The 23,912-nt window shown below is 35.4% G+C and overlaps 5 protein-coding genes and 1 long non-coding RNA gene across 9 annotated transcripts in view; 5 read left to right on the top strand and 1 right to left on the bottom strand.

Annotated features, from left to right (window-relative positions):
* The window catches only part of Rich (Guanine nucleotide exchange factor subunit Rich), an 88,482-nt gene extending 65,319 nt beyond the window's left edge, over window positions 1-23,163 (bottom strand). For all 3 annotated transcript variants that reach the window (XM_089705171.1, XM_089705169.1, XM_089705170.1), the window contains exons 1-16: window positions 22,775-23,163; window positions 22,565-22,672; window positions 22,228-22,377; window positions 21,547-21,730; window positions 21,071-21,204; window positions 20,077-20,168; window positions 19,869-19,985; window positions 19,295-19,451; window positions 18,831-18,944; window positions 18,278-18,544; window positions 17,513-17,681; window positions 16,722-16,913; window positions 16,188-16,342; window positions 15,599-15,670; window positions 1,263-1,503; window positions 890-999 (exon numbers count right to left, since the gene is read on the bottom strand). In XM_089705171.1, coding sequence (XP_089561297.1) covers window positions 890-999; window positions 1,263-1,503; window positions 15,599-15,670; window positions 16,188-16,342; window positions 16,722-16,913; window positions 17,513-17,681; window positions 18,278-18,544; window positions 18,831-18,944; window positions 19,295-19,451; window positions 19,869-19,985; window positions 20,077-20,168; window positions 21,071-21,204; window positions 21,547-21,730; window positions 22,228-22,377; window positions 22,565-22,672; window positions 22,775-22,915 — 2,403 coding nt within the window. In that variant the 5' untranslated portion in view covers window positions 22,916-23,163. The remainder of the gene's footprint in view (window positions 1-889; window positions 1,000-1,262; window positions 1,504-15,598; window positions 15,671-16,187; window positions 16,343-16,721; window positions 16,914-17,512; window positions 17,682-18,277; window positions 18,545-18,830; window positions 18,945-19,294; window positions 19,452-19,868; window positions 19,986-20,076; window positions 20,169-21,070; window positions 21,205-21,546; window positions 21,731-22,227; window positions 22,378-22,564; window positions 22,673-22,774) is intronic.
* Window positions 3,376-4,445, top strand: LOC149481508 (cuticle protein 19-like). The gene is made up of 4 exons (XM_089705185.1): window positions 3,376-3,532; window positions 3,840-3,929; window positions 4,003-4,099; window positions 4,174-4,445. Exons 1-4 carry the CDS (start codon window positions 3,515-3,517, stop codon window positions 4,443-4,445), a joined length of 477 nt encoding a protein of 158 aa, XP_089561311.1. The 5' UTR covers window positions 3,376-3,514.
* LOC149481507 (uncharacterized) lies at window positions 6,019-7,396 on the top strand. 2 transcript variants are annotated; one of them, XM_089705183.1, is made up of 5 exons: window positions 6,019-6,173; window positions 6,307-6,506; window positions 6,589-6,684; window positions 6,774-6,870; window positions 6,950-7,396. In XM_089705183.1, exons 2-5 carry the CDS (start codon window positions 6,408-6,410, stop codon window positions 7,213-7,215), a joined length of 558 nt encoding a protein of 185 aa, XP_089561309.1. In that variant the 5' UTR covers window positions 6,019-6,173; window positions 6,307-6,407; the 3' UTR covers window positions 7,216-7,396. The 2 variants fall into 2 exon arrangements, with proteins under 2 accessions (XP_089561309.1, XP_089561310.1); XM_089705184.1 differs by having other exon boundaries at window positions 6,113-6,135.
* LOC149481506 (uncharacterized) lies at window positions 7,568-8,930 on the top strand. Its single transcript, XM_089705182.1, has 3 exons — window positions 7,568-7,721; window positions 7,962-8,066; window positions 8,146-8,930. Exons 1-3 carry the CDS (start codon window positions 7,704-7,706, stop codon window positions 8,785-8,787), a joined length of 765 nt encoding a protein of 254 aa, XP_089561308.1. The 5' UTR covers window positions 7,568-7,703; the 3' UTR covers window positions 8,788-8,930.
* Window positions 9,102-11,239, top strand: LOC149481505 (uncharacterized). Its single transcript, XR_016316839.1, has 2 exons — window positions 9,102-9,316; window positions 11,060-11,239. It is a non-coding gene; the product is annotated as an uncharacterized LOC149481505 (long non-coding RNA).
* LOC149481504 (uncharacterized) lies at window positions 12,655-14,199 on the top strand. Its single transcript, XM_089705180.1, has 3 exons — window positions 12,655-12,787; window positions 12,937-13,023; window positions 13,102-14,199. Exons 1-3 carry the CDS (start codon window positions 12,770-12,772, stop codon window positions 13,948-13,950), a joined length of 954 nt encoding a protein of 317 aa, XP_089561306.1. The 5' UTR covers window positions 12,655-12,769; the 3' UTR covers window positions 13,951-14,199.
* Window positions 23,164-23,912: the final 749 nt, after the last annotated feature.

The following is a 23,912-nucleotide window of genomic DNA, read 5'->3' as shown; positions in this document are numbered from 1 at the left end:
GTAACGCCCATGGTCACAAATCGTGACAAAAAATTATCCAGATCTCATTAAAAATTTAGAAATTCACCCACTAAATTTCGAATCGTTGTTTCTTCTTTTCGTCGGGAAACATTCTGGCTCGCACTGTTCACATTAAAATAAATGTTAATACTTGGAAACGTGGCCTGTAGATATAATTTTTTTGTGATAACTTAGTGATTACATGAGCAAGCATAAAACATTTATTTTATATTTTTATGTGCACAGGAAATACCCAATTATCATTACTTTTGGATCAACCTATACATTTAATATGAAAGATTTTAGCTTTTTTTTTTTTTTTTGGTTTTCTGCTTTAATTACTTCGCAAATTTGGAGGGAAGTTCATTTAGAAACTGTAAATAGACCTCCTCATTGTATTGCACAATAAGGACGTCACTTCGAAGATCTACTATGAATACAAAATGTATGGGAAATAAATTGTATGGGAGCGTTTAATGTAACATTTTTGGTTATTTCTCGTTTTATTTCTAAAAATTTATTATGGCCATTTTACTCATTAGGTTAAGTACTTTCGATATCAGTTTAAAGTTTTTTGATATCTGCAATAGTTACGGAATAATCGCTTGTGCACACTTAACGATTACACCCTGTATATGCAGTTAATGAAGTATTGACATTATTTTGGTAACACAATTTGGAAGTTCGCTTTTGGGATAAAAGGGATTGATTAATAAAATATTTTAAGCAATAAATGAATTTTGGTGAAGTTGAAGAAGTATTAGAAAAATAAGTCTTTCACATTCTATTTTTCTTTCATTATCCGCGATTTAATACTGACTTTTTTATTTGAATAAAGTTCTTTTATTAAAAGCTTCCTTAATTAATATAAGTATGTAAGTGTTCTTACTGTTCTGTTGATAACGCAGAATGGCAGCGAGAAGACTGAATTTGTGTCCGACGTGTAGAGCGTCGTGTCGTTTTCAGCTCCCAACAATATGGCATCGTCAAATAGTATCGCTGAAAAAATGTTAAGGTTTAGTTTAATACCAAGCTTAGATATCAGAGTTTTATGCTCGCAACAACCGGTTTCGCCAATATATTTGAAGAATCTTGTATACGTTTGTTCGATTGATTTTTTTAGTTCAATAAATTATTACTCAAGCATTTAATTTTAAGAACTCAGCAGCATAATATGGTAAATATTTGTAGAATCTCCATGAATACACAACTTACAACTTGGCAAAAGGCAAATACATTAATCAGAAACACATATTACTAACTCAATGGATAGATATTCAGGTGGAACGGCAGCATGATCCGTTTGGCCATAAAGGTGTGCCTAGACGGGTCGGGTCGTCTCGATGCATCGCGCGGCAGTAAGGGCAGCCACACACGCGCGCCCAGCGAACCGCACCAGAGCCATAACGCACGTGATAGTTGCGTTTGAGTACCGCTGTTGTTGGATGACCAGACACTTTCCACGCAGGACGCTAGCACTGTAGCTGGGAGGCAGCTGTAAGCCTGGAACAAAGGGAAATTTGTCCTTAGGAATTCTTATAGGCCCTAATAATACTGAACAAAAAAATGTTTTTAGTTTACATCCTTAAACTCATATATTTATTTATTGAATTAGATTCCTTCTAAAAGTATTTTTCACTGAAAACTTGAAATACGCTGAATAAACCTTCAAAAGTCTAGAAAAATCTATACAACCAGCAAAACCAGTTTCTATATTGCAGATGTGTTCTAAATCAATTATGTAAAGAGCATTAATTAGTAACAATATTCATACGCTTCATTGGCCATGTTAATTCCCTATTTCGTCGAAGCCATATTATAGTTTTTCATAATAATTACATACTTACTTAAATACATTTGAAATGAGAGAAAATATAGGCCATGCTTAATTAATATATTTAAATGCAACTTGGTGTAATAACTTGTTTGATACTAATAAATCGTAACAGCTTTGCATATCAAATTGTAGACATAATTCGCTTCATATTATGTCAAACAAAAAAATGATAATTCGGTCTATTCTATTGACATAATTACTTTAGGAATAAGAGTTACAGATTAGTTCACAGCTTAAAGTTATTGATGGTATTTAGGTAGGATTAAAATGAATGCGATGTAGGTATACCTAATTCCGTATGAAATGTTTGTAATACATATTTCAGTTCAACTTGCGATAACAACTTAGCAAATTTTATTAAGATATCATTAATGACTGACAATTACTGTACCTATGTTAATATATCCTACACATTTTATCCTATTATACAGGGTGCCCCAAGAAGTAGTGATGAACGGAAGCTGGGAGGTAGAAAATTGAAAAAAACGTCGTAACTCCTAAAATACGAAAAATCGCATAACATATATGGGGTGATTCGGATAGCCCTCTAGGTCCTCTACCTCCCAGCTTCAGTATATCACTACTTTTTGGAACACCCTGTATAATCCCAAATATAAACAACTCATTCATTGATAGCGATAATTAAAATCCTACAACTCTAAATAAACGTTACGTTAACATATCATTCAAGTTCACTAACAAATACTATGTTAAAGGAAGAATGAATAACATTATGCCCATTACATAAACCGGTGGATCCGTTACAATGTTACCGACTGACCGATCATATCCGTCGCGTGCTAACACTATTCTGTACAATACGCACTAAACCTGAGTCACGAATACACCTACAGAAATGATCTATGAGAATATAGTAATAATGTTACCAGAAATACGTCACGATCGAAAAACGCTGAGAAAATTTTCCAAAATATGAATATTTCTATTACCGGGCGACGGCGTGTATAGTATTAAAATTCTACGTAGGTCTACTACGATGGGCGGAGATCTCCTTACTTCGCCTTCAGAACACGTAGGGTTTCATATATTGGCTTTGTCAAGCTTTATTTCTGATAAAAGTTAATAAGAGATTGCATTATACGAAAGTAAAGATAATTTTGAATATAGACAAATACCGGTTTGATCGAATACGAAACATACGAGCAAAAAGTGTTCTAGAAAATAGACACAATCAAGTCAAGATAATCATTGAAAATGAGGTATCTTTTTAATTAGCGATAAAAATATATATAAACTAATTCGTTAAATATTACGAACGTTGCATTAAAACGGACACGCTCAATTACTTATTCTCGATCCAATTACCTATTATTTGGAATCGAAAAAATCATAACTAGTATAATTACTTGTTAATTAAATGAAATATTTACACACACAAAAACGGCTGCTGGCCAAGTCCGAGTGCAGCGTTCCAAATTGCACCTCATTCAGCCGTATTATTAATTCGAATGGACGTTTTCACCCATTGAAGGCTCCGCGAAAATGAGGATGTATGACGAAAGGCGTAGTGATTGGTCCTTCTGAGCCACAGCTTACGCGTCAACACTTCAACACCCGTAACATGTAAAGGTAATGGAAGTCCGGTGCAACTATAAATGCTGTCAATTTTGATCAAAGCGCCACTAGTTCGCTTAGGACCAGTGCAATTCGGTGAACATGAAGTGCTTCGTTGCGGTCAGTGTATATTACACATACATTTTACGTAGGAAATTCACACCATGATTAGTGTTGTAGTAATGATAATGTATTAGCAGAATATTGTCACAGACTGAAGGAAATTTACACTTACGTCTTGTTATTACCCTTGCTATATGTGGATGGCCTTTCTGTTGAGCATTTTAAATGAACGTTATAATCGTACACCAGAATACAGTATGGCTCGTATCCGCAACACCTTCACGAATCCTTTAGTTCTGATATTAATCTGGTTGCCCAGCGCTGGTATTTAAACATTTCATAAAATTATTTTTACAAATTACAGATAACTTGCCTCCTGGCTCTATTTGTTTCTACAAGAGCCTATGGAGACGGTCTACTTGGTGCGTCAATACACGCTCCAAATGATTACTATGTACGTATCATTGCAGAGATTGAAAAATGATTTTGAAATTGAAATCGAATGTTAACAAACACACAATTTTCAGTCGTACCCAAGCTATTCGTATGAAAACACTGTAAGAGATCCCCACACTGGTGATAACAAGGCCTATTGGGAGAGGCGTGATGGGGAACTCGTCCTCGGTAAATTAATTAATTTATTTAATCCTATTTATAATTAATCAAAAGCAGAAAATATTTATCATGCAATCTTTCAGGTGGCTACTCTTTCGTCGAGCCCGGCGGTAGTATTCGTGTTGTTGAATATCGTGCGGATGAAAATGGATTCCGCAACACTCTCCTGACTCGAATCGGGCCAAAGGTGCACCCCGGTGGCGCTACCTCCACAACCGAGATCTCCATGCCAGCGGCTCCCATCCCTAGACACGCGGCACCTCTGCCCATTCAGCCAGTTGTCTACAACTACCGGCCCAGTCTGCCTTTGCCATACTCTCACGGGTGGAACCACGGTCACCTTGGTTATTACTAAGAACGCGAAGTAAGCCTGACATGGAAAAATGCCGCTTACCATTCTTGCTTTCATACCTTCGCGATATGGTAGTCTACGTTATGTATTGTGATTTATAGATATTTTACAAGCTGTAACGTAAGATATTTATGTTAATAATTTATATTATTATACAAATCGAAATACTCTTTGAATTGAGAATCTCCTCAAATTTGGATGTTTGTTAAAATCACTATGAGCACGATTAAAGCAATAACCACTATGTGGTAATTACACATTGTTTTATTTAGATTCAAACTTGAAAAAAATCCTTTCACAAATTGCATGTTCGTACTGCCCATGTTTAGACATGAAAATAACATTACAAAGAAAAAATTATAAAAAGGGGTAGGACCATTTTGGAACTTAAATAAATTAGGAAATAGAGTTCTCCTCCATCGCTTGTTTACTCATAAAATAATTCATTTGATATATCATTATAAACTCAACTAAATACATGTATAATCACAAAATTATGATAAAATTATCCACCTGCATCGAAAATTAGTTTTGATACGAACAATCTACTAGCTTCTGTCCGCCGCATCAGCCTGGGACTCGGATAATAATGCAGATTTTAATCTATCTCTCTGCAAACATAAAGATCGCATGAGGCAATTTTGTGTAAAAAAAAACTTCCGTCGAATTATATAGTGTAATTTTTTTATTTATTTCGCATGACTCCAAAAATAAAGCTTTAGGCTACTGATTAGACATTGCGCAGGGCTTTATTTATCAGTCATTGATAAATATAGCCTTAGGAAAGCCCTTAGGAAAACAAAAAAATGCATGTAAAGAAAAAGACGTTCTTTATATGCATTTTTTGTTTTCCTAAGGGCTAAGAAGCAGTATCATATCCACGCCTTTTCTTCCAGGATATACATATTTTTATACTGGATCGTTTCAAGTGATCATGATGTCGAACCACAACCAGGTTTTCGCTTTCCACCAATGACTATACAGTGCAGGTTAAAAGATAGCTTAACCCCGTGATAGTAAATGAAGGGAATTTTCGGTGTTCACTTATACTTACTTTCAAGTATATTAGCATAGCTTTGAAAGAGAAACAAATAATAATAGTTTTGCTATCGATTTTTCTAATCAAGATAATTTCATCTACATAAAATTAATCCCAGTGTGTGAGCTACTTTTTAGCTTAATTTAACACTACAGGATAAATATTAAATAGACTTAAAGATGGTGTTAATCTGGTGAATAGCATAAAGGTAAATTAGGGTAAGTTAGATGTTCTACAGTGAGAGATATTAACAATTTTTCTGTCACAGATAAGAAAGCATAACCTAATCATTAGTTTTTCATACTTAACTTGAACCTATTAACGATTCTGATAAATTCACGCAATCAAGAATACATGTTATTTGCATATTCACATCAATAACAATTACAAAGTTAATTTATGATTAATATCGTTTCAGCTCACTAACTTTGATAACAATCATAACGATTTAATACTGCGTGAATACTTTTCAATTCCCGTCATAATGCATTTGTCGAATGTCAGCACTTTACCTTTTCAATATTCATCAAACATATCAATCGTAGACTTGACAAACAAAACTGGATATCAGCAATAATTAGAGCAAGTCGTCACATTAATTATTCGTTTACGAACATTGCATTGAAGCGGACATGCTCCAGAACGCATTCTCATGTGAGCGTCAATTATTTGGAAACACAAATCAAATTTAGGTATTTTATTTCAAATTTAATTAATTATAAATAAAACTGGAAACAACTTGTGAGCACGCTCGGCGTCCACACCGACTGCTACTTACGCAGTAAAGCCGGATCATTAATGCTATTACATGTTTTCACTTATTAGGTTCTGTGAAAATCAGGATGCTTGATGAAACCTGAGCGATTGGTTTTTCGTATAGCGGCGGTACACGTTCTAAAGATTCTACATCCTTTTGTTTTAACTTAATGAAGGTCCTCTGCACCTATAAATTGGCAGTTCTAAATCAAACGAATCAGTTCTGTTGTGATCTTTGCAACTCGGCAAACATGAAGTACTTCATACCGGTCAGTGATCAATTCTTGGATAGCGGGTATAATATTATAGCGCAAATCTTGGACCTTGTGTTGATTTATTTGTTAATTGCAGGTATCGTGCCTCCTGGCTCTATTACATGCCATCCCATCAGAAGCTTATGGGCATGGTCTTGGATACGCCTCAGGCCACGGACACCATGACTACTACGTAAGTTATAACTATGATCATGTGTATTGGATACATCAAAACTTTTTCATTTACTGTTTGATTGTGATTAACTAATTTCAATATTGTAGGACTACCCGAGCTATGCATATGAGAACACCGTGAGGGACCCTCACACCGGCGACAATAAGGCTTACTACGAAAAGCGTGATGGAGACCTCGTTGTTGGTAAATATCATTTTTTTACAGTTAAATACTAACTATCGTATTCTGACAAAATACGCCCTAAATCAAAACATATTTTCAGGTGGCTTCTCGTTTGTGGAACCTGGCGGCAGCATTCGTATTGTGAGGTACAAGGCTGACGAGACTGGTTTTGTCAACACGCTCCTCACACGAATCGGGCCAAAGGTGCACCCTGGTGGCGCCACATCCACGACTGAAATCTCCAAGCCAGCATCTCCCATCGCTCACTCGGCGCCCTACTACCGACCCTACCTGCCCTACTATTCAGTGCCGTACTCACACGGACACGGATACGGATACGGGCGCCATGGCTACTATTACAATTAAACATTACGAGTCAACAAAACAAACGCTTAAAAATAAACTACATCCGTTCCTTCGCAATATGATTTATCATATTATGTATTGTGATTTATAATTTATTTGAAAAGTTTTATATTTTATGTTTGGGGCCTTATGAGTCATATCGATTGAAACACGATTAAAGCAATAACCACTGTGTGGTAAATCGAGTCGTTTTATTTAACCACCACGTTTGTGAAAAAATATATATATTATAAAGTGACATCCTTTAAAACTGTGTCAATGAATATTATTAATATTTTATAATATAATAATTAGGCTGTAAATATGCTTTTACCCAACTATTACGTCGGGGATGAATATGAAAGACCGGCACATAACCATATTTGTTTAAAACCAGTACCACTGCTTGTTCAGACATAACATTTGGCGGTGGTATACTTTAGTGTTTATAAAAACCCTACATACAAACATTGAAACACTTAACATTCTTGCGGCAACTAGCGAGCAATATGTCTCGACCGCTTTGGGTAAATGATTCATTTATTCTTAGTTAATCTTTCAAGTGGAAAATTTAATTCAACGCTGCCTCAATGTAACCTATTGATTTATATTGTGTAAACATTGAAATATTTTGTAAAATATAGACAAAGTATCGATACTTTTGAATGTTAATTAAAATTGTTTCATAGATAATAATAATTAAATTATTAATTTTATACATCCACAATAAAATATAAAGCATTTTTTATCATACTTTATTTTTTCAGATTCAAAGCTTGCTACTTTTAAAGTTCATAGCATCAAGCGAAAGTAACCCCATCATCGCTGCTGCTATCGAACATGCTCCAGTCAGTGCTGTAGTGAATACTGTTGTAAGTATCGTGATGACATTAATTATTATTAACGATTTCAAAAGTAAATTATCTTGATTTAAATTTGTATAATTTTCAGGATTATCCCAGATATGCCTTCAGTTACGCAGTTATTGACCCGCATACCAATGACAAAAAGGCTCATTGGGAGACGCGAGAAGGTAATGAAGTCAACGGCGCTTATTCGTTGGTAGAACCAGACGGAAATATTAGAATTGTCGAATACAATGCAAACGATGTAAAAGGTTTTACGGCCGTCGTGAAGAAGCTGGGACCAAACGTGCATCCTACCCAAATAGTTCAAGCCGTTCCGCTAATACTAAACCCAGCACCACATCGTGTTGTAGCCGAGCCTGTAAATCAACCTGAAGCAGTTCCCATAGTCTTGCCCCCCGTGCACCATCCAGTACCAGCTAAAGTAGAAGTCGCGGAAGTACAAACTGAACACAGAGTCGAAGAACCGAACTCTTTAGCATACGGCTTAGGTGCTGTTGCTTTGCCTATTGAAGTTCCAGAGGTGGTATTCGAGAAAGGAAGTCTTCCGTGGGATCCACGCACAGGCTCATATGGCGGATGGCGACCCCTCCCCGGACCTCAGGCCAAGCAAGCATATGCAACTATTTACAGTCGGAAATATATAGACGGGCATCTACACAAAATTGTGACGGGACCTATTTCACTAGTTGGAAAAACTTTGTATATAAGGAAAACACACAACTAGAAGGATAAACTGCGTGTACAATAGAAGCTTTAATTTCAACGATATGAAGAAGTTGAATAAAATAAGTCTCTTAGTTAGTAACAAAGTAGGCCAGGGTTCGTAATAGTCAACAAATGGAATAGTCATAAATGTAAAAAATGTTGTGTGGTTTTATGAAACCACGGTAAAAGTGAAACTGTTCGAACGGTTCCGAACACTGCTTTGTGTAGCGCATGTCGCGTGTCGGTCAGATACCTACTCGGCAGCCGCGATACACGCGACATGCGCTACACAGACCAAAAAGTTTGAGACGATGTAATAAAAGTTTCACTTTAATAAAATAATTCAAGCGGTCATTATATTATTATGTTTTGTTACTATTTTTTGATAAAATAGTAATAAAAAATAAATCATATTTATAAATTGGCAAAAGCATTTTATTTTTAACCTTTTTAGGCATGTTTCAAAAGTTACAAAGATTAACTTGTAGTACACTTCTCGGCATGAAAATCCTTATGAACAATGTGTCACTCTATACATCTATAAGACAGTGGCGTGCATTCCATAAAGACATAAAGACACTGCCTACCCTACCATTTACCAAACTCTGATCAATATTTAATATGCATAAATGAAATTCACAGCGTCAGTAGTTATGAAATAAAAATATATTTCAAATATATTTTAGATCCATCTATCGGTATTTTGGTAGCATTATTATCTAATTTGAAATTTCTATAACACCGGCTCGGCTCAAGTCACTATTCATGCGCTGCACTAGCGCCGCCACAGGACCCAGTACGTCACGGGACGGCAAAGACACAAACTATCCGTGTCTAAGTTTTTATATGTGTGCTCTGCGTGTCTACGCATATTTTATATGTGTGCGTGCCTATAAACACGGCACACTGATGTAATAAAACCACGCACACAAACACACAAGGTAGGCAGTGTCTTTTTAGTTTTTACGAAGATATACGAATTAGGTACGAACCTAATTCGGAACTATAATCGAAAGTCGAAACTGAAGTTGAATATGCGACCAATTTAAGAAGTGTGATAATGTATACAATTTTGTAGCGGTAAAGACCATCTGCAAATAGTATCATTATTCGTTTGTTTTGTTTTGGAAATAACAAACGTTTACTTTGAGGTTAAATATGTTTTTTGAGAAAATTAATAATGTTTACTACGACAATTTGCAAGTGAAGTGTTTTGAGAGTAACTAAATAGATTATGTACATAATACATATCGTCAGTGTATTTTGTAAGATAATAAGGCATACCTAATTTAACGAAAAATTCTTATTTTTGTTTTATGAATAAACTTTTATCAAACAGAGAGTGATAGGAAAAAGGCCGATCTATAAATGGATCTATACCGGAATTTGTAATACACAAAGGTAAAGTTAATCATTAATTACATAATATAGAATACTAGTTAGGATATCATACCTACTTTGACAATTATTGCACGCCTCATAAGCGAAGCGTTGAGGTGGGTACTACTGTCACTTCGCGCAAAACATCTGATTTTTCAAACTTAAAATGTCTTTATGTATCATACATTGCACTTGTAAGATAATACATACACACACATATTAAGAAAAAACACTATTTTTAACGTTCAATGATATTTTTGATGTCATTTTTGTTATTTAAACTAGTTAAAAAACAGTTTAAAAAAGTTCTGTCTTGGACGTCCGTGTGTCTGTATGTGCGGATCCTTTTTCTTGTTAACACGATAGCGACCGAAATACTTTACTAATCGAGTCTTTTTTTTTCTCTTACGCTTGAGTATGCTCAGGAATAGAACCCTTTCATTTTTCAGGGTCTGATTCGATGTGGTTTAATTGTTATTAAATAAACAAAAATAATAATTAATAAATATTTATTAAAAAAAAATTATGAGGCGTGCACTTTTGGATTTTCCAAATTATTTTATAGATAATATGACCTATGTTCGTGATATGTTTTCCATTATTTTGCGGAAATACTATGTATCTCCAATCAAATATCAGTACTGCAATATGAAATATTAGTTTTTATGACTTAATATCATTGCAATATTTCTGCCTACCCTGTCCAAAAACTCTGTGCACGCCCCTGCTATAAGACTACTAGCGGTCCGCCCCGGCTTCGCCCGTGGTACATGTTTACGTTTTCTCTACATAAGAACCATCCTCGTACTTCCAGGAATATAATAAAAAAAGAATTATCGAAATCGGTTCAGCCGTTCTCGAGTTATGCGCTTACCAACACATTTTGCGATTCATTTTTATATATAAGAAAGATGTGGTCACGTAACGTTGGATAAATGATTTTGATGTTAAATGGTCTCAACCAGAAAAATAATATTGAATAGCCGAATTCCTGTTTGTTCAACTTGAAATTGCGTATGTAAAATTACAAAGACAAATTTTTATTGCATATAATCTTGAAATCATTCAATTAATAAAATTTACTATGATTTCGTAATCATTTTTTGTCCGACTTCTTAAGATGAAGTTCTATGTTACACTGTATATTATTTTTTTATAACTAAGGGCCGATTTTTCAATGCTTGGATAAAACTTATTCGTCGAATAATGTATAAAACTAACATTTTAAAAACGTATTCTAATTGCTCGTATTTGACAGTTTACGTGACATTTTAATATTATCGTGTAATACTTTATTGGACGGATAAGTTTTATCCAAGCATTGAAAAATCGGCCCTTAGTATATCAAATCAATAATTATGTTACTAGTTTGATATTATTCAATTTAAACAGCTATATTCTAAAAATAGCTTCGATAAATCAATCAATCAGAAACATAAATAACCATCATGAATAGCTTCTATACAAAAAAACTGACACGCTTATTAGAAGTAAGATATCATTCTTAACATTCGTCTTGTTACGATAGCGCGCACGCGTGAGTTCCTTCACGCTTCTATGCATACTGATAACGGATAAGTCAAATTTTGTAATAGCTTCTTAAAATAAATAAGCAAATTGTCACTTCTGCTACAAAAAAAATATAGTCGAATTGAGAACCTCCTCCTTTTTTGCTAAAAAAGTGGTTTGATAAAAAAAAACACATGCATTCTGAAAATTGAAATTCAGATGATATTTTTTTAGATTAAAATTTCAAGGTCGGACCATGACAATACCATCACGTCATGGAGTACGGCGTCGATTTTGGTATCTTTGAATCTTGTCAAAGAAGTTTGACTTCTGACACGTGTGCTCGGTACACATGTTTTTTTTCAGACTTTAAAGTTTAAACCTCTATGCGATATTGACTATTTGTAGTTGAAACACAGAATTCACTGCGTTAGAAAATGTTAATTTTGCAATTTTAGGGAGACTTTAGAAAAAGGTTAAAATATGTTATTAATTCCGAGGTTACTAACTATTGTTATACATTCATACATGGTGCAACAGGCAATAGGCGGAAACATTATGATCAACATGCGGTTAGAACCACTGCTGCTACTCCTGTTGCCAGCAATATATTGATATCACCTCCTGAACATTTTCATTCAACATTCTTGCTGAACAAATGTTTATTATGAAGGAGTAAAAGAAAAAATCTGTATACAATCTCTGATGTTTTCAGTGTGTCCGCAGACGCAGTGTTACCGCAGACGATGCGTGATATTATAAAATTTTATATAAAAAAAAATACTATTCAGAATAAGCTGAACATGGAGTAAAAGAATAATAAAAAATTATAAAATGTAAATGCATGTATCTAATTCAAATTACAAATGCACACTGGGTATATAACTAGGGTTATGCAATGTGCACCCCACATTGTAGTTTTCCAGGCCAAACCAACACGTTATGTATATTTGAGAGCATTGAGGAGCCGTTGGACTGGTTGAAAATTTACGAAGACAACCCATCCGGAAAGGTTTGACAAAACCGGAGCGTTTAATAATTGCGGTATAAATAAGCCAGCTATTGTTGACAAAGGCACAGTATACTTTGTTTGCTCCTTGGTTAGAGACAACATGAACATGTATTTGGTGGTAAATATCACCATTATTAGATTCCAAAATATATTCGACTTCTGAAGTCGTAGAACCATATGAAGCATGGTTCAAATGCTTTTTTATGAAAATTTTTTAAACATAAACTTTTGTATATTCTTTACTTAACGATATACTATGATTTCCAGGTATCCTGCCTGCTGGCGACCGTAGCAGTGGCGTTCGCCAACCCGCACGGAATTGCTTTACTTGCCCATAACACTATTGAAAGTATTGTAAGTATCGACTTTATAACTTAAATGTCATCAAGAATGTTATGCCGAAATAAACTAACATTGATTTTTATCTTGCAGCCAAACCCCAACTACAGGTTCGACTATTCTGTCAACGACCCACACACTGGTGACAATAAGGCGCAATGGGAAGAGCGTAACGGCGACAACGTCCAAGGATCGTACTCGCTTGTTGAACCCGACGGCAACATCCGCACCGTTGACTACACCGCCGACCCACACAGGGGCTTCAACGCCGTGGTCAGGAAATCGGGACCCAACATCAACTCTGTTTCTTACTCTGCTCCAGCAGTTATCCAAAATCACGTGGCGGATGTCGCTCCCGTAGCTGACATCGGACACTATGGCCATGCCAATATTGTTCAGCAGGCTTCAGTAGTCGAAAATGTTCCAGTTGTTGAAAACGTCCCAGCCATTCAACAAACTTCCGTCATAGATCATGTCCCCGCCGTTCAACAGACCTCATACATAGACCACGCGCCTGCCATTCAACAAACGTCATACATAGACCACGCGCCCGCCATTCAACAGACGTCATACATAGACCACGCGCCCGTCGTTCAACAGGCATCATACATCGACCACGTCCCCACTGTTCAACAGGCCTCATACATCGACCACGTCCCAGCCGTTCAACAGACGTCCTACATCGATCACGCCCCTGCGCCTATCACTGAACACGCGCCTCTCCAGACCCCACACAACATCTACAACTCGATTCTCAACAACGCGAATTTGATTGCGCCATCGCACAATTTGAATCTGTTGTCTCTCCTGCAACCGAACCACGCTCCGTGGGTATCTGTATCGGGCTCGTCGTACGGCCATGGCGGGCAAGTTCTGCACAGGTGGTCGGCTGGGCCCATCCCCTTGGACAGACACAGCCTCACCATTAGAACGCGACATTAACCAGACGATAAGCTGTCGTTAGATAAGCTATACTATAACGACTTCTCCGTGTTTAAGTAACCTATTTGTTACTCGCGGCCCTAGTGTGTTCTTGCATATGATATGATGCGTGCAAAAATACACATAGGTCTTTAGAAGTTAAGATGAATTTGTTGTGTATCCAGAGCAAATAAGTGTATATAATTTATTTTCTGATTGTGCCTGTAAATATACTGTTCTAATGAAGACAATATTGAAATAATAAGAAAATATCTTTCATTTGAAATTATCCCTTCCATCTAACATAGCTCATTTCATTATTATCGTTTTTCTATAAAAAAATTAAGTAATTGAATTTATACATACTGAGGAATTATTAATAAGATTGCAATTTATTGCCGCTCAAAAGTTATTATACTCCCTTTTACTGAAGACTGACATTTAGATATACAGGGTGTCCCACTATTGGTATACTAAGCGCGAAGGGACTTGTAGTTTTGCATATACTGATCACGTAAAAAATACTTAAAAAAGAAAATTACATCAAAAATTTTTCGCTAAATTTTTCCTGCAAATCTATGTTTTCTTCTCTAGCTTCGCGCAGCCGGCATATACCGCTCCTCTAATGTGAGCATTTTGTCTATGAAAACATAATCTTAAACGATAGCTCACGTGCTGGTGGCAAAGTTGGGTGGGTTGCTTGTTATGGGTGTACACATAGAGTTTTAAGAATTCATCTTTTCCAATTTTTTAATTATTTTTTACGTACTCAGCGTATTCAAAACTATAACCTCCTTTGAGCTTAGTATACCAACAGTGGGACACCCTGTATATCCATTCATTAGAATTTTACATATTCCTTTCAACTTTCGTGAATTGTGCCACTAGTTTGTATCAGGTATCGAACCCATCACCGAACTATTACGCAGTCATGCAAAACTATTTTAATAAGACGATAACATTCAATTGGCAGTAATATATGTACCCAGTCCATATACATAATAAGTATAACGTTGCATAAATTCATACCGAACCAACTGCATTTCTTGGATTTTTCAATTGCCACTTCAATTTTCGTAATTAAATTGAAATAATGTATTGCCGCGGGAAATATGCATAAAAATGGTCTTAATTACCTAATAACGTGTTTAGGAACAACATTCAAGTAAGTTTTAGGATTATATAATGCATTCTTTGGATGTTAAGTAATAGTTATAATAAGGATTAAATTAGAATTATAATTGTCCATATTCGCGTATAAATATAAATTAACAGATTATATAATGGCAATAAAGATAACCTGCTTATTTTGCCTGTAGTTATTCGTTGAACATAATTAAATGCAATGTCTATTATGACGATATTTTTAAACTACGAGATATAAAACATATATTATTGTAATGCAAAATCGTTTTTATGAATTTCATTGTTTTATGGATCGTCTAGTGATTGAAGAAATCACTTTTAGTGTTAAGACCGATAGGTTCACCTCATTTATTCCTGTTATTTTAATTAATTATATTGACACCTCACACCGCACACACACAGTGAAAAAATTTTAAAATTTTGAATTTTTCGTGTTGCCTATAATTTTTCATATAATTCAACCAAATATACTATTAAATAATAACTAATCAATTATTTATTTATTAAATTATGTTGTACTCACTGGGTTGTTGTCTTCATCAACATCGTATTCTTCTCTCTGCACCATCATCAGCTTCCCGCTTGCATTTATAACCTGCATGTATGAGAAATTTATATCATTGTAACTCAACATGAGATGGATATTTAAAATCTAATCTTTATTTTGGCAAAATGAAAAATAGTCTGTAAAAATAATGAAAGGATTTGACGTTTATGAGAGATATAGAAAAGCTGTGTATATTATGCACGCACTCTGCATCTATAAATGGATTAAATGCGTACGTAGAAGCAGCTTAAGTATGTGCATGTGTGCATGAACAAAAGTCAAAAACATAACCTGAAATAAATATGTGTATCCAAATAAGCGATAATATGTGTGCGTATAATTTTTCCTGAACAGGTATATTGTGTTGTTGAACCGTACATGTGTGCTTGCGAAGCCGAAGGTTCTTAAAATACGCACGTCGCGGATGTACATATACATATGCCTACATGTGTATATGTGTGTGCGTGTCGAGTCGCGATACGCGTCCTGACCAGCTGGTCAGGACGCGTATGCGCGCGCGTGTGTGTATGTATGGCGTGTTCGTGTGTGTGTGTGTGCATTGTACCAGCGAGTCGGGCGCGGAGAGCGGCGCGGTGCGGGCGGAGCGCGCGTGCGGCGGCGCGTCGTGCAGGCGGCACAGTGACGCTGACACGACGCACGCGGGGTGCGACAGCGCGGACACGTCCACCGCTTGCACGCAGCGCAGCTCGATGTTGCCGTCTAAGATACAAAACATACTGGTTAGTTACGTCTATCATAGCTATGTCATTAACTTGGTGAACAGATTATATCAAGTGCAGCTTTATCACGAAGCGAAAATAAGGATTTCATTGAGATAATAAAAATTCAAATTTCAAGTCTATTTTTAGTAAATTTCTTGTCAGTTAATGCTATTCCAGTGCTTAATTGTTAAATTTTCTAAATTGCTAATTTGGCTAAATTTCCAGAGTAATTCTAATCCAATTTTTTTAATTTAATTTAAGAGGTAGCAAGTGGGCCACCTGATATTAAGTGGTCACCACCACCCATAAACACTCACATAAGGATAGCTCGTAAAGGTGCTTTGCATTTTTCTCCCCTAAAAACTTAAACAACTCACTATTATCCAAACAGTTCAGCTCATATATAGTAACGAGAGCATCAGCACCGAACACGACGAGCTGGTCGCCGAGCATGTCCAGCACGAACACCTGCGACTGCACGCGCACGATCTTCGCGAAACGGTTGTCGAGCTTCGCGTCGCGCGCGTAGAAACGGACTTCGTCGTGCCCGTCAAGGATGCTGTAGCATCCTGCAAGAACAAGAGGTTACAAAACTTCTTTAGGCGCGTTGAGAGTAAAATTTCAAGGTCACGTCATGGAGTGAGGCGACAATTTTGGTATCTTGGAATCTTGCCAAAGAAGTTTCACTTCTGACACGTATGCTTGGCACACACGCTTTTTTTATAGTAACACATAAATAATTATACATATCTTAAATATTTCATAGTCATGTCGTTAATAATCCATAGTCTAAACTAACGGTCGATTAAATCATCAAACATCCAACACCTCATTGTCAATTGAAACTTTTGTGTTTTTGTCAAAATTTTCAAGTACCATTTATTGAGGTATTATTATAGAGAGGACACCACGAACAAAATCTGTGCAACAAGCGCGGCGGCGAGGGCGGGGGGAGGGAGTCATACACTTTGTAGATATTCTGCCTCTTATTACTTATAAATTAAAACCAATCAATGTAACAAATAAATAATGGTTTGAGACGATTGACTCTAACTCGTGTTAGAAAGAGTGTAGTAGTGATGCCCTCTCTAGTACGTAGTACATAGTAACTCAACGGTACCATTGTACAAAAAACTGTATTTACCATTACTCGTATACAAATACGCACCCACGACGACATAGTCCCGCCAGCAGAGCATGCCGCCGGTGACCACGAAGTCCTTCTCCTGCGCCTCGTTGCCGAACAGCTTCCAGCGCCTCGCCGCGCGGCTGTAGTGCGCGAGGCCGGTGCGCCCCGCCACGCATATCGTCTCGCCCGCCTCGTCTATCGCGCTGTACTGCACCGACCAATCATAACGTTACATTTTTAATAAGTTTTTTTTATTTACTACAAACTAGACCAATTTGTTCTGGCTAACTAGCTGTAATGCTACTGCATGTGTCGAAAAATAAAAAAACAAACATAAAATAATGAGGAATAAATACTCCTACATTAACACAGTTCTTTCTAAACTCGGTAACTAGCACAATATTTTGATACCCGATGACGCGATGATCTTTAATAAAAAAAACGTAAGAAACGTAAACGTATCGAATTTGAGAAATACTTTTTTAAACAAACAATCTACTAAGATTGTAAAGCTGAGGTTTTGATTTCTTTGCTTTTTTCTTATTTTACTCTGACTGCAAAAAAGAAAAATTGGTTGTCTGTAAAGTCGGTTTACTGACGATAGTTGAACATGACAACGTCCGATTGTGCTTCTTTGTCGCTCGTTCCGCGCTCTTGCTTGCACTTCAAGCCTTACATGGAACGCCTCAGAGCGAGGTAACGCCGCATGAGGCATGTTTTTTCGTGCGTGCAGCCGGCTCTATCGAATTATAAGACGTTTTCACGTCAAAAAAAGAAGAGCATGCAACCAAACAAACAACTCACCCTCAACGGCCAATTACTGGCTATATACGTAGCCGGTAACTGTATAACAATCCATTGCTTCCTACATTCATTGTCATCAACAAACTCCTTATACTTTGCACTATTTAAAATTTCTTGCTGAGGGTTCACAGACTGTTCTTGGCCATTCTCTTGATATGCGTCTGAAGATGAATCTATTATTGAAATCTTTGTACGACGCGTGAGATTGTCTTCTAGATTGACGTATAACTTGTCATCTGCTTGTAAGTAGAGGTGTCTTTGGTTGCTCTGTAAGTTGAAAATTATGAATTATAAAAATAAATAACATTGGGAAGTATTTTTCAATTTTTTGGCTTGTATTAAGTCGATTAATTTTGCATTCACAGCTAAACATATTTTTCTTCAATATCCCTCTGCTACGCTAATTTGCGCCTTAATACAATAAACAATTAGTATTAAGAATTATATAATAATATCTTGAACCAACCAGAAATTATCGGTTACAAAAACCAAGCATTTCTTTAACAATATACAAGTTGAATTTGGTATTCTTACAAGTAATCTTACAACTTACCATACAAGGATTTACACTAAGTGGACTCTTTACAAAGTCCATTTGAATAAGACTGGACTTTGAATCTTCTTCCATTTTCACCATCCACAATTGATAGCCCTCTGTAGCCCATTCCTGTATTAATTTAAAATTTAAATCAACTATCAGCACACAATACTTCCGCAAAACACATATACATAATAACAAATATGTATATACATAATAACAAAGATATTATAAGTAAAAAGGGTAGATATGTTACGAACACAACATTCGATTAACCGTCAAAATAAGATGACATGATTTAAAAATAGTTAGCAAAAAGAGAGAACTGTACTTTTTACGTATATTATCAATACAGAATACAGAATAAGATATTCTTTGATTACAACACCAATTTTTAAGTTTTAGTTTAAATCAATTATTTTTATTATGGAAAATAGTACAAATAGTAGTCTCCACTTTACTATAATCTGTTTTCTCACCATGCTAGCAACAACAAGTGGGTTATGGCTGGCCAGATCCTGGTTGAGACCATAGTCCCAAGCCAGAGAACACATTAGCAATGCTCCGAATGTGCTCCAAACTGAGAGACCACCTCGCTCCCAGCTCACGGCCACTGCTCGGCCGTCGCCTGTCCACCTTGAAATAACAAAAAAGACGTGTGGCACTCGGGGACGGCCGCGGTAAAGCTATTGCATGCTATGCCTTCAAGCCACACCTCCGTGCCCGTCGGAGTGGGGAGCGTGAGGTTTTTTCGTTACGGAATTTCTGGATTCGGTCCCCACGCTCAAGGCCCGCGATAGAAGCTATGCAATAGCTTAAAAGTTAATAAAATTTTTATTTGTAAACTGTATGCTACAGACTTATAGATCTAAATTTTTCGACAAATTAAAATTTCGCATTCTATCCCGCGAGATTTTAAACTGTCGATTTTTTTTTGTAATCTACCTACTTAACAGATTTTATAATTTTATGGTGACATAACCAATGAATGCCTTTATAAAAATACGAAGTAAGATTATTTGATTATTTGTTAATGTGTTGAAAAAGTCATACCTCATACATTTCACTGGTCCAGGATCACCCGGAAAGTCTTTAGAACTGAGCACCATAGTGTGAGATAATTCGAGCCCACCTGTCGCTTCATCTATCGTAAATACATCCACTTGAGAACTGAAACAAAGATTATATATTTAAAAAAAAAACCTTAAATTTTATGAAGTCCTCACTATATAGCAATAAAATATACGAATAATAGACATACTTCTTCCTTCCGATTGCTATTAATCTAAATTTATGATTCACTCGCGCACAAGTTGCATCGTCTATTCCTTGCGCCCATATTCCTTGTACTGCCTGAAAATGATAAAAATTTTTAAATTAAATTATTTTCACACATTATATGCAATGTATAAGTAAACTTTAAAATGGATAGAAAAATAATCGTGTGGCGGGATTCAACGCATCGTCGTAAGTTGCACGGCAAGACGCGGTTAAAATCCCGCCACTTTTTATTATTTTTTTTTTCAAATTTCTCATAGCCTTTTTTTTTACCCCTAGCCTGTCTACCTATAAAGGAGGATGGTTTAAAAAAGATGTTATTAGCGTTTGTAAATTGTAAAATAGACTTCGTTACACTGATTAGCATGATTCTGATATATATTTTATTTTCGCGTATACAATTTAAGATATTTACCAAATTTAACATAAATCCGTGTTATTTGTAAATTACTTGCCGTTTTCTTGATACATAATAATTAAATATATAACTAGCAATAGTATAGTGAATAAAATACATATATCTAGCCTCTTACAAATAGCAATTTGATTTTAATTTGGTGTTAGAGGGATTATCATCCTTCTTACCCTCAAATCTGTTTCCAAATTTATCTGGGATATGAAAAAAAACAAGTCTATAAAGAATCAAATAATTCGGAATTAAATCAATGATTAATATAAGTCACATTTCATTTTTCATCATACATTACATATAAATACATTTTATAAATGTAATACATAAGTTGCTGTGATAAGTTGCATTGGAAGAGGATAATTTAATTTTGCCATTTGCCAATGTTCCGAGATATATGTTTCATTTCATGGAAATAATGTCAAAACTCAATTATGAGTATGAAGAGTGTTAGATACAAAAAGAGATTTTAATTTTAATGAAATATTAACATATCTTTTTTTTAAATAAAAATTCGCCACAGCCCACACAATATACATTTTTTTTTTATTTTTGGTTATTTACTTACATTAGGGTCAAATTTAAGATTTGGTGCTGTGAGGTAAGCTGCTCTACCATCATTTAATGTTATACCAAACCCACACACAAGCGGTGAATATTCTATATCATTCACATGTGTATTGTCTTCTAATATTGGTTCAGCTGAAATAAAAATGGTACTTAGATTTGTTGAAAAGTAATGGAATATTAAAGTTAAATAATCCAATCTCACATTGTATCAACAAGAATAAATAATTATTGAACTTCAGATTTTCTTTTATCTGAATTGTGAAACAAACAAATAGTTCGGTTAAAATATATGCATGATGGCAAAGCTAGGGCCAGCGCTTTGTTCATTAACCGACTTCAAAAAAAAGGAGGAGGTTTTTCGGTTTGAGTTATTTTTTTTTACTTTAGATCAGAATAAATAATTCAACAATCAATATATTCAAAAACACATTTAAAAATAACAATTACATAACTTCCATAATATGTCATTACTACCTTTCGAGACTTGTTGATTTATTGAAAATGGTATCCGTCCCAGATCGAGGCAATAGTCTCTATTCTGTGATCCGTCCCATCTGTACCTCAGGAGATGCGCTCGAGTTGTACATACAAGTATTTCAGTCCCTGATATACAACACATTCGAGTTATCTGCCCATCCCAAACTAGGATCTCTTTAAACTGTGAACATAAAAAAATATTTTGTATTAACTTGTGCAGTGTGTAAAAAAATCAGAAAATGAAGTGCTAAAGACCTTTATAACATTTGTTTACTTTTATTAATCATACTCAAAACTGAGTTTTTGAAATAAAAAGGAATATGTGATGATACAATTATTGTCTGTATGAATATATAGTTAAAATGTCAAAAAGGCAATCTGGGGCACTATCAGCAAGAAGTAAACATTATATTATACTATAAGTCCTACTAATATTATAAATTCGAAAGTTTGTGAGGATGTGTATATGTGTGTGTTTGTTACTCTTTCACGCAAATATTACTGAACCGATTACAATGAAATTTAGCACACATAAAGAGGATAACTTGGATTAACACATAGGATAGGGTTTATCGCGAAATCCCACGGGAACGGGGACTATGCGGGTTTTTCTTCGAAAACGAGGGCGAAGCCGCGGGCAGAAAGCTAGTATACATATAAATTTAAAAGCAGTAATACCAATGTTATTCTCAGGGAGGGTATGACTTCCTTAATAAATAGTTCAGCTGAATCTCTCCGTAAACTTGCTGTAGGTGGATCAAATTGTTGGTACGCCGGCTGGTCACTTTGTACCTCCACATTGTATAAAATTAAATGGCCTTCTGAAGTCTGAAATAGTAATTTTATTAGTTAATGTATATGTACTTTACATTATAATGTATATGTACTTTTTTAACTTATAACATATACTTAGCAGTATATATCAATTTGAATAAATCAAATCATTTCCCTAAATTGAGTTAATAAAATTAATGAATTAATCTGTTAGGTTGCTATGACATAAACATAAACTTACCGAAATACATATCATAGATGAATCTGGTTTCCATTCCACACCCACATTGATACCAAGTCTTTGTAAAGACTCTGCACTGCGCTTGTGATAAACAATTGAGACGCTGGGCTAAAAAGAAAAAGTTAAGTTGTAATTGCCACTAAATTCATAAAAATGATCCTAGCATACATTCTCAGTACAGAAAAGTGTTATAACTAGAAAATACCTTACCTTACAGAACCATACTACAAAAGATTCATCGCTCAACGAGGCAAAAAGTATTTTATCTCTGTTAGATACGATTTGTTTAAACGCCTGAGAATCTGAACCCAGATTCCTCAAAACTTTGGGCCATCCAATTGGAAAATACATTTTGACATCACATTTACTAACTAAAAATTCGACTTGAAATGTTTTTCATTCATACAAAAACGACACGGTAAATCATTTCTTACTGCTCCCTATTTTTTTCTTGTACATTCATCATTATTTATTAAGCATTGTTTCTTCAGATCAGTTTCTTTTTCTATGTATTTATTTGTATTTCTATGTCAATAACTATTAATTTTTAATAGTAGGTCTACGAAACTAATGTTGACAAAATATGACAACTGTGTGAATGTCATCAGCTCAGAGCAAGACAGTTGACATTTTGTACACAGATTAAGGACTATGATTACAGGTTACATTATGGTCTAGACTTGGAGTCTAGAGCAGGGGTTCCCAATCTTTTTCAGCTCACGGTGCAGTTTCATTTTATTTATGTTTTTGACACGGCGCCCGACCCACTCAACCTAGTTATTTCAAAAGGAAACAGTCGATATAGGTACCTACAATATTAGGCTAACCTAATTTCTATTATTAAGAATATTTCTATCTTTCTGCTTGCAGAGAAGAACAAAAATAAAAAATATTAACTCAATTTCTTTATTGTAAAAGAATATAAAGAGAAATCAAAAAGTAAGGCTTAAGAAAAACAAAAAATAAACGTCGATAAAGGCGATGCGCACGACGTAAGTAGGTACCTATCAACGTAGCAAATTTAAAATCTTTTATGTCATTTTACGACGCTATGTTAGTTCAATTCAAACTTAATCGCGGTTCGGAAGTTAGGTGCAGGTGCGAGTGCGGGTGCGCACGGTCCCAACAGAGCAAAGGTCCCTAAACGTCCCACTAATACCTACCTAAAATTATGGATGGTAGAGTCTGGCCAGCCAAAGCTGAACCCAGTAAAGGGCGGCAAATTTAAAAAATATGGACCTGGTAACATCGGCTTTAGTAGGGAAAAAAACATTTTGATACTTTTGATATTCACAAAGGTGATCATAGTATATAGGCACATTAGGTTCACAACACAGCAGGATTTAAA

Source organism: Colias philodice, chromosome 16 (assembly GCF_061535455.1).
Source record: "Colias philodice isolate Cphi_HAF_F1 chromosome 16, ilColPhil1 Martin Lab GWU primary, whole genome shotgun sequence".
Lineage (NCBI taxonomy): Eukaryota > Metazoa > Arthropoda > Insecta > Lepidoptera > Pieridae > Colias > Colias philodice.
The sequence above is the reverse complement of the archived record's forward strand: the minus strand, read 5'-3'. Positions and strand labels throughout refer to the sequence as shown.

Bases quoted from the DNA above. Each gene is read 5' to 3' on its own strand.
- LOC149481506 (XM_089705182.1), top strand. The intron at 8,067-8,145 runs GTAAGTATCGTG...TATAATTTTCAG, and splicing joins GTGCTGTAGTGAATACTGTT to GATTATCCCAGATATGCCTT.
- LOC149481504 (XM_089705180.1), top strand. The intron at 13,024-13,101 runs GTAAGTATCGAC...TTTATCTTGCAG, and splicing joins ATAACACTATTGAAAGTATT to CCAAACCCCAACTACAGGTT.
- LOC149481508 (XM_089705185.1), top strand. The intron at 3,930-4,002 runs GTACGTATCATT...CACAATTTTCAG, and splicing joins ACGCTCCAAATGATTACTAT to TCGTACCCAAGCTATTCGTA. The intron at 4,100-4,173 runs GTAAATTAATTA...GCAATCTTTCAG, and splicing joins TGATGGGGAACTCGTCCTCG to GTGGCTACTCTTTCGTCGAG.
- LOC149481507 (XM_089705183.1), top strand. From the start codon at position 6,408: ATGAAGGTCCTCTGCACCTATAAATTGGCAGTTCTAAATCAAACGAAT. The intron at 6,685-6,773 runs GTAAGTTATAAC...TCAATATTGTAG, and splicing joins ACGGACACCATGACTACTAC to GACTACCCGAGCTATGCATA. The intron at 6,871-6,949 runs GTAAATATCATT...ACATATTTTCAG, and splicing joins TGATGGAGACCTCGTTGTTG to GTGGCTTCTCGTTTGTGGAA.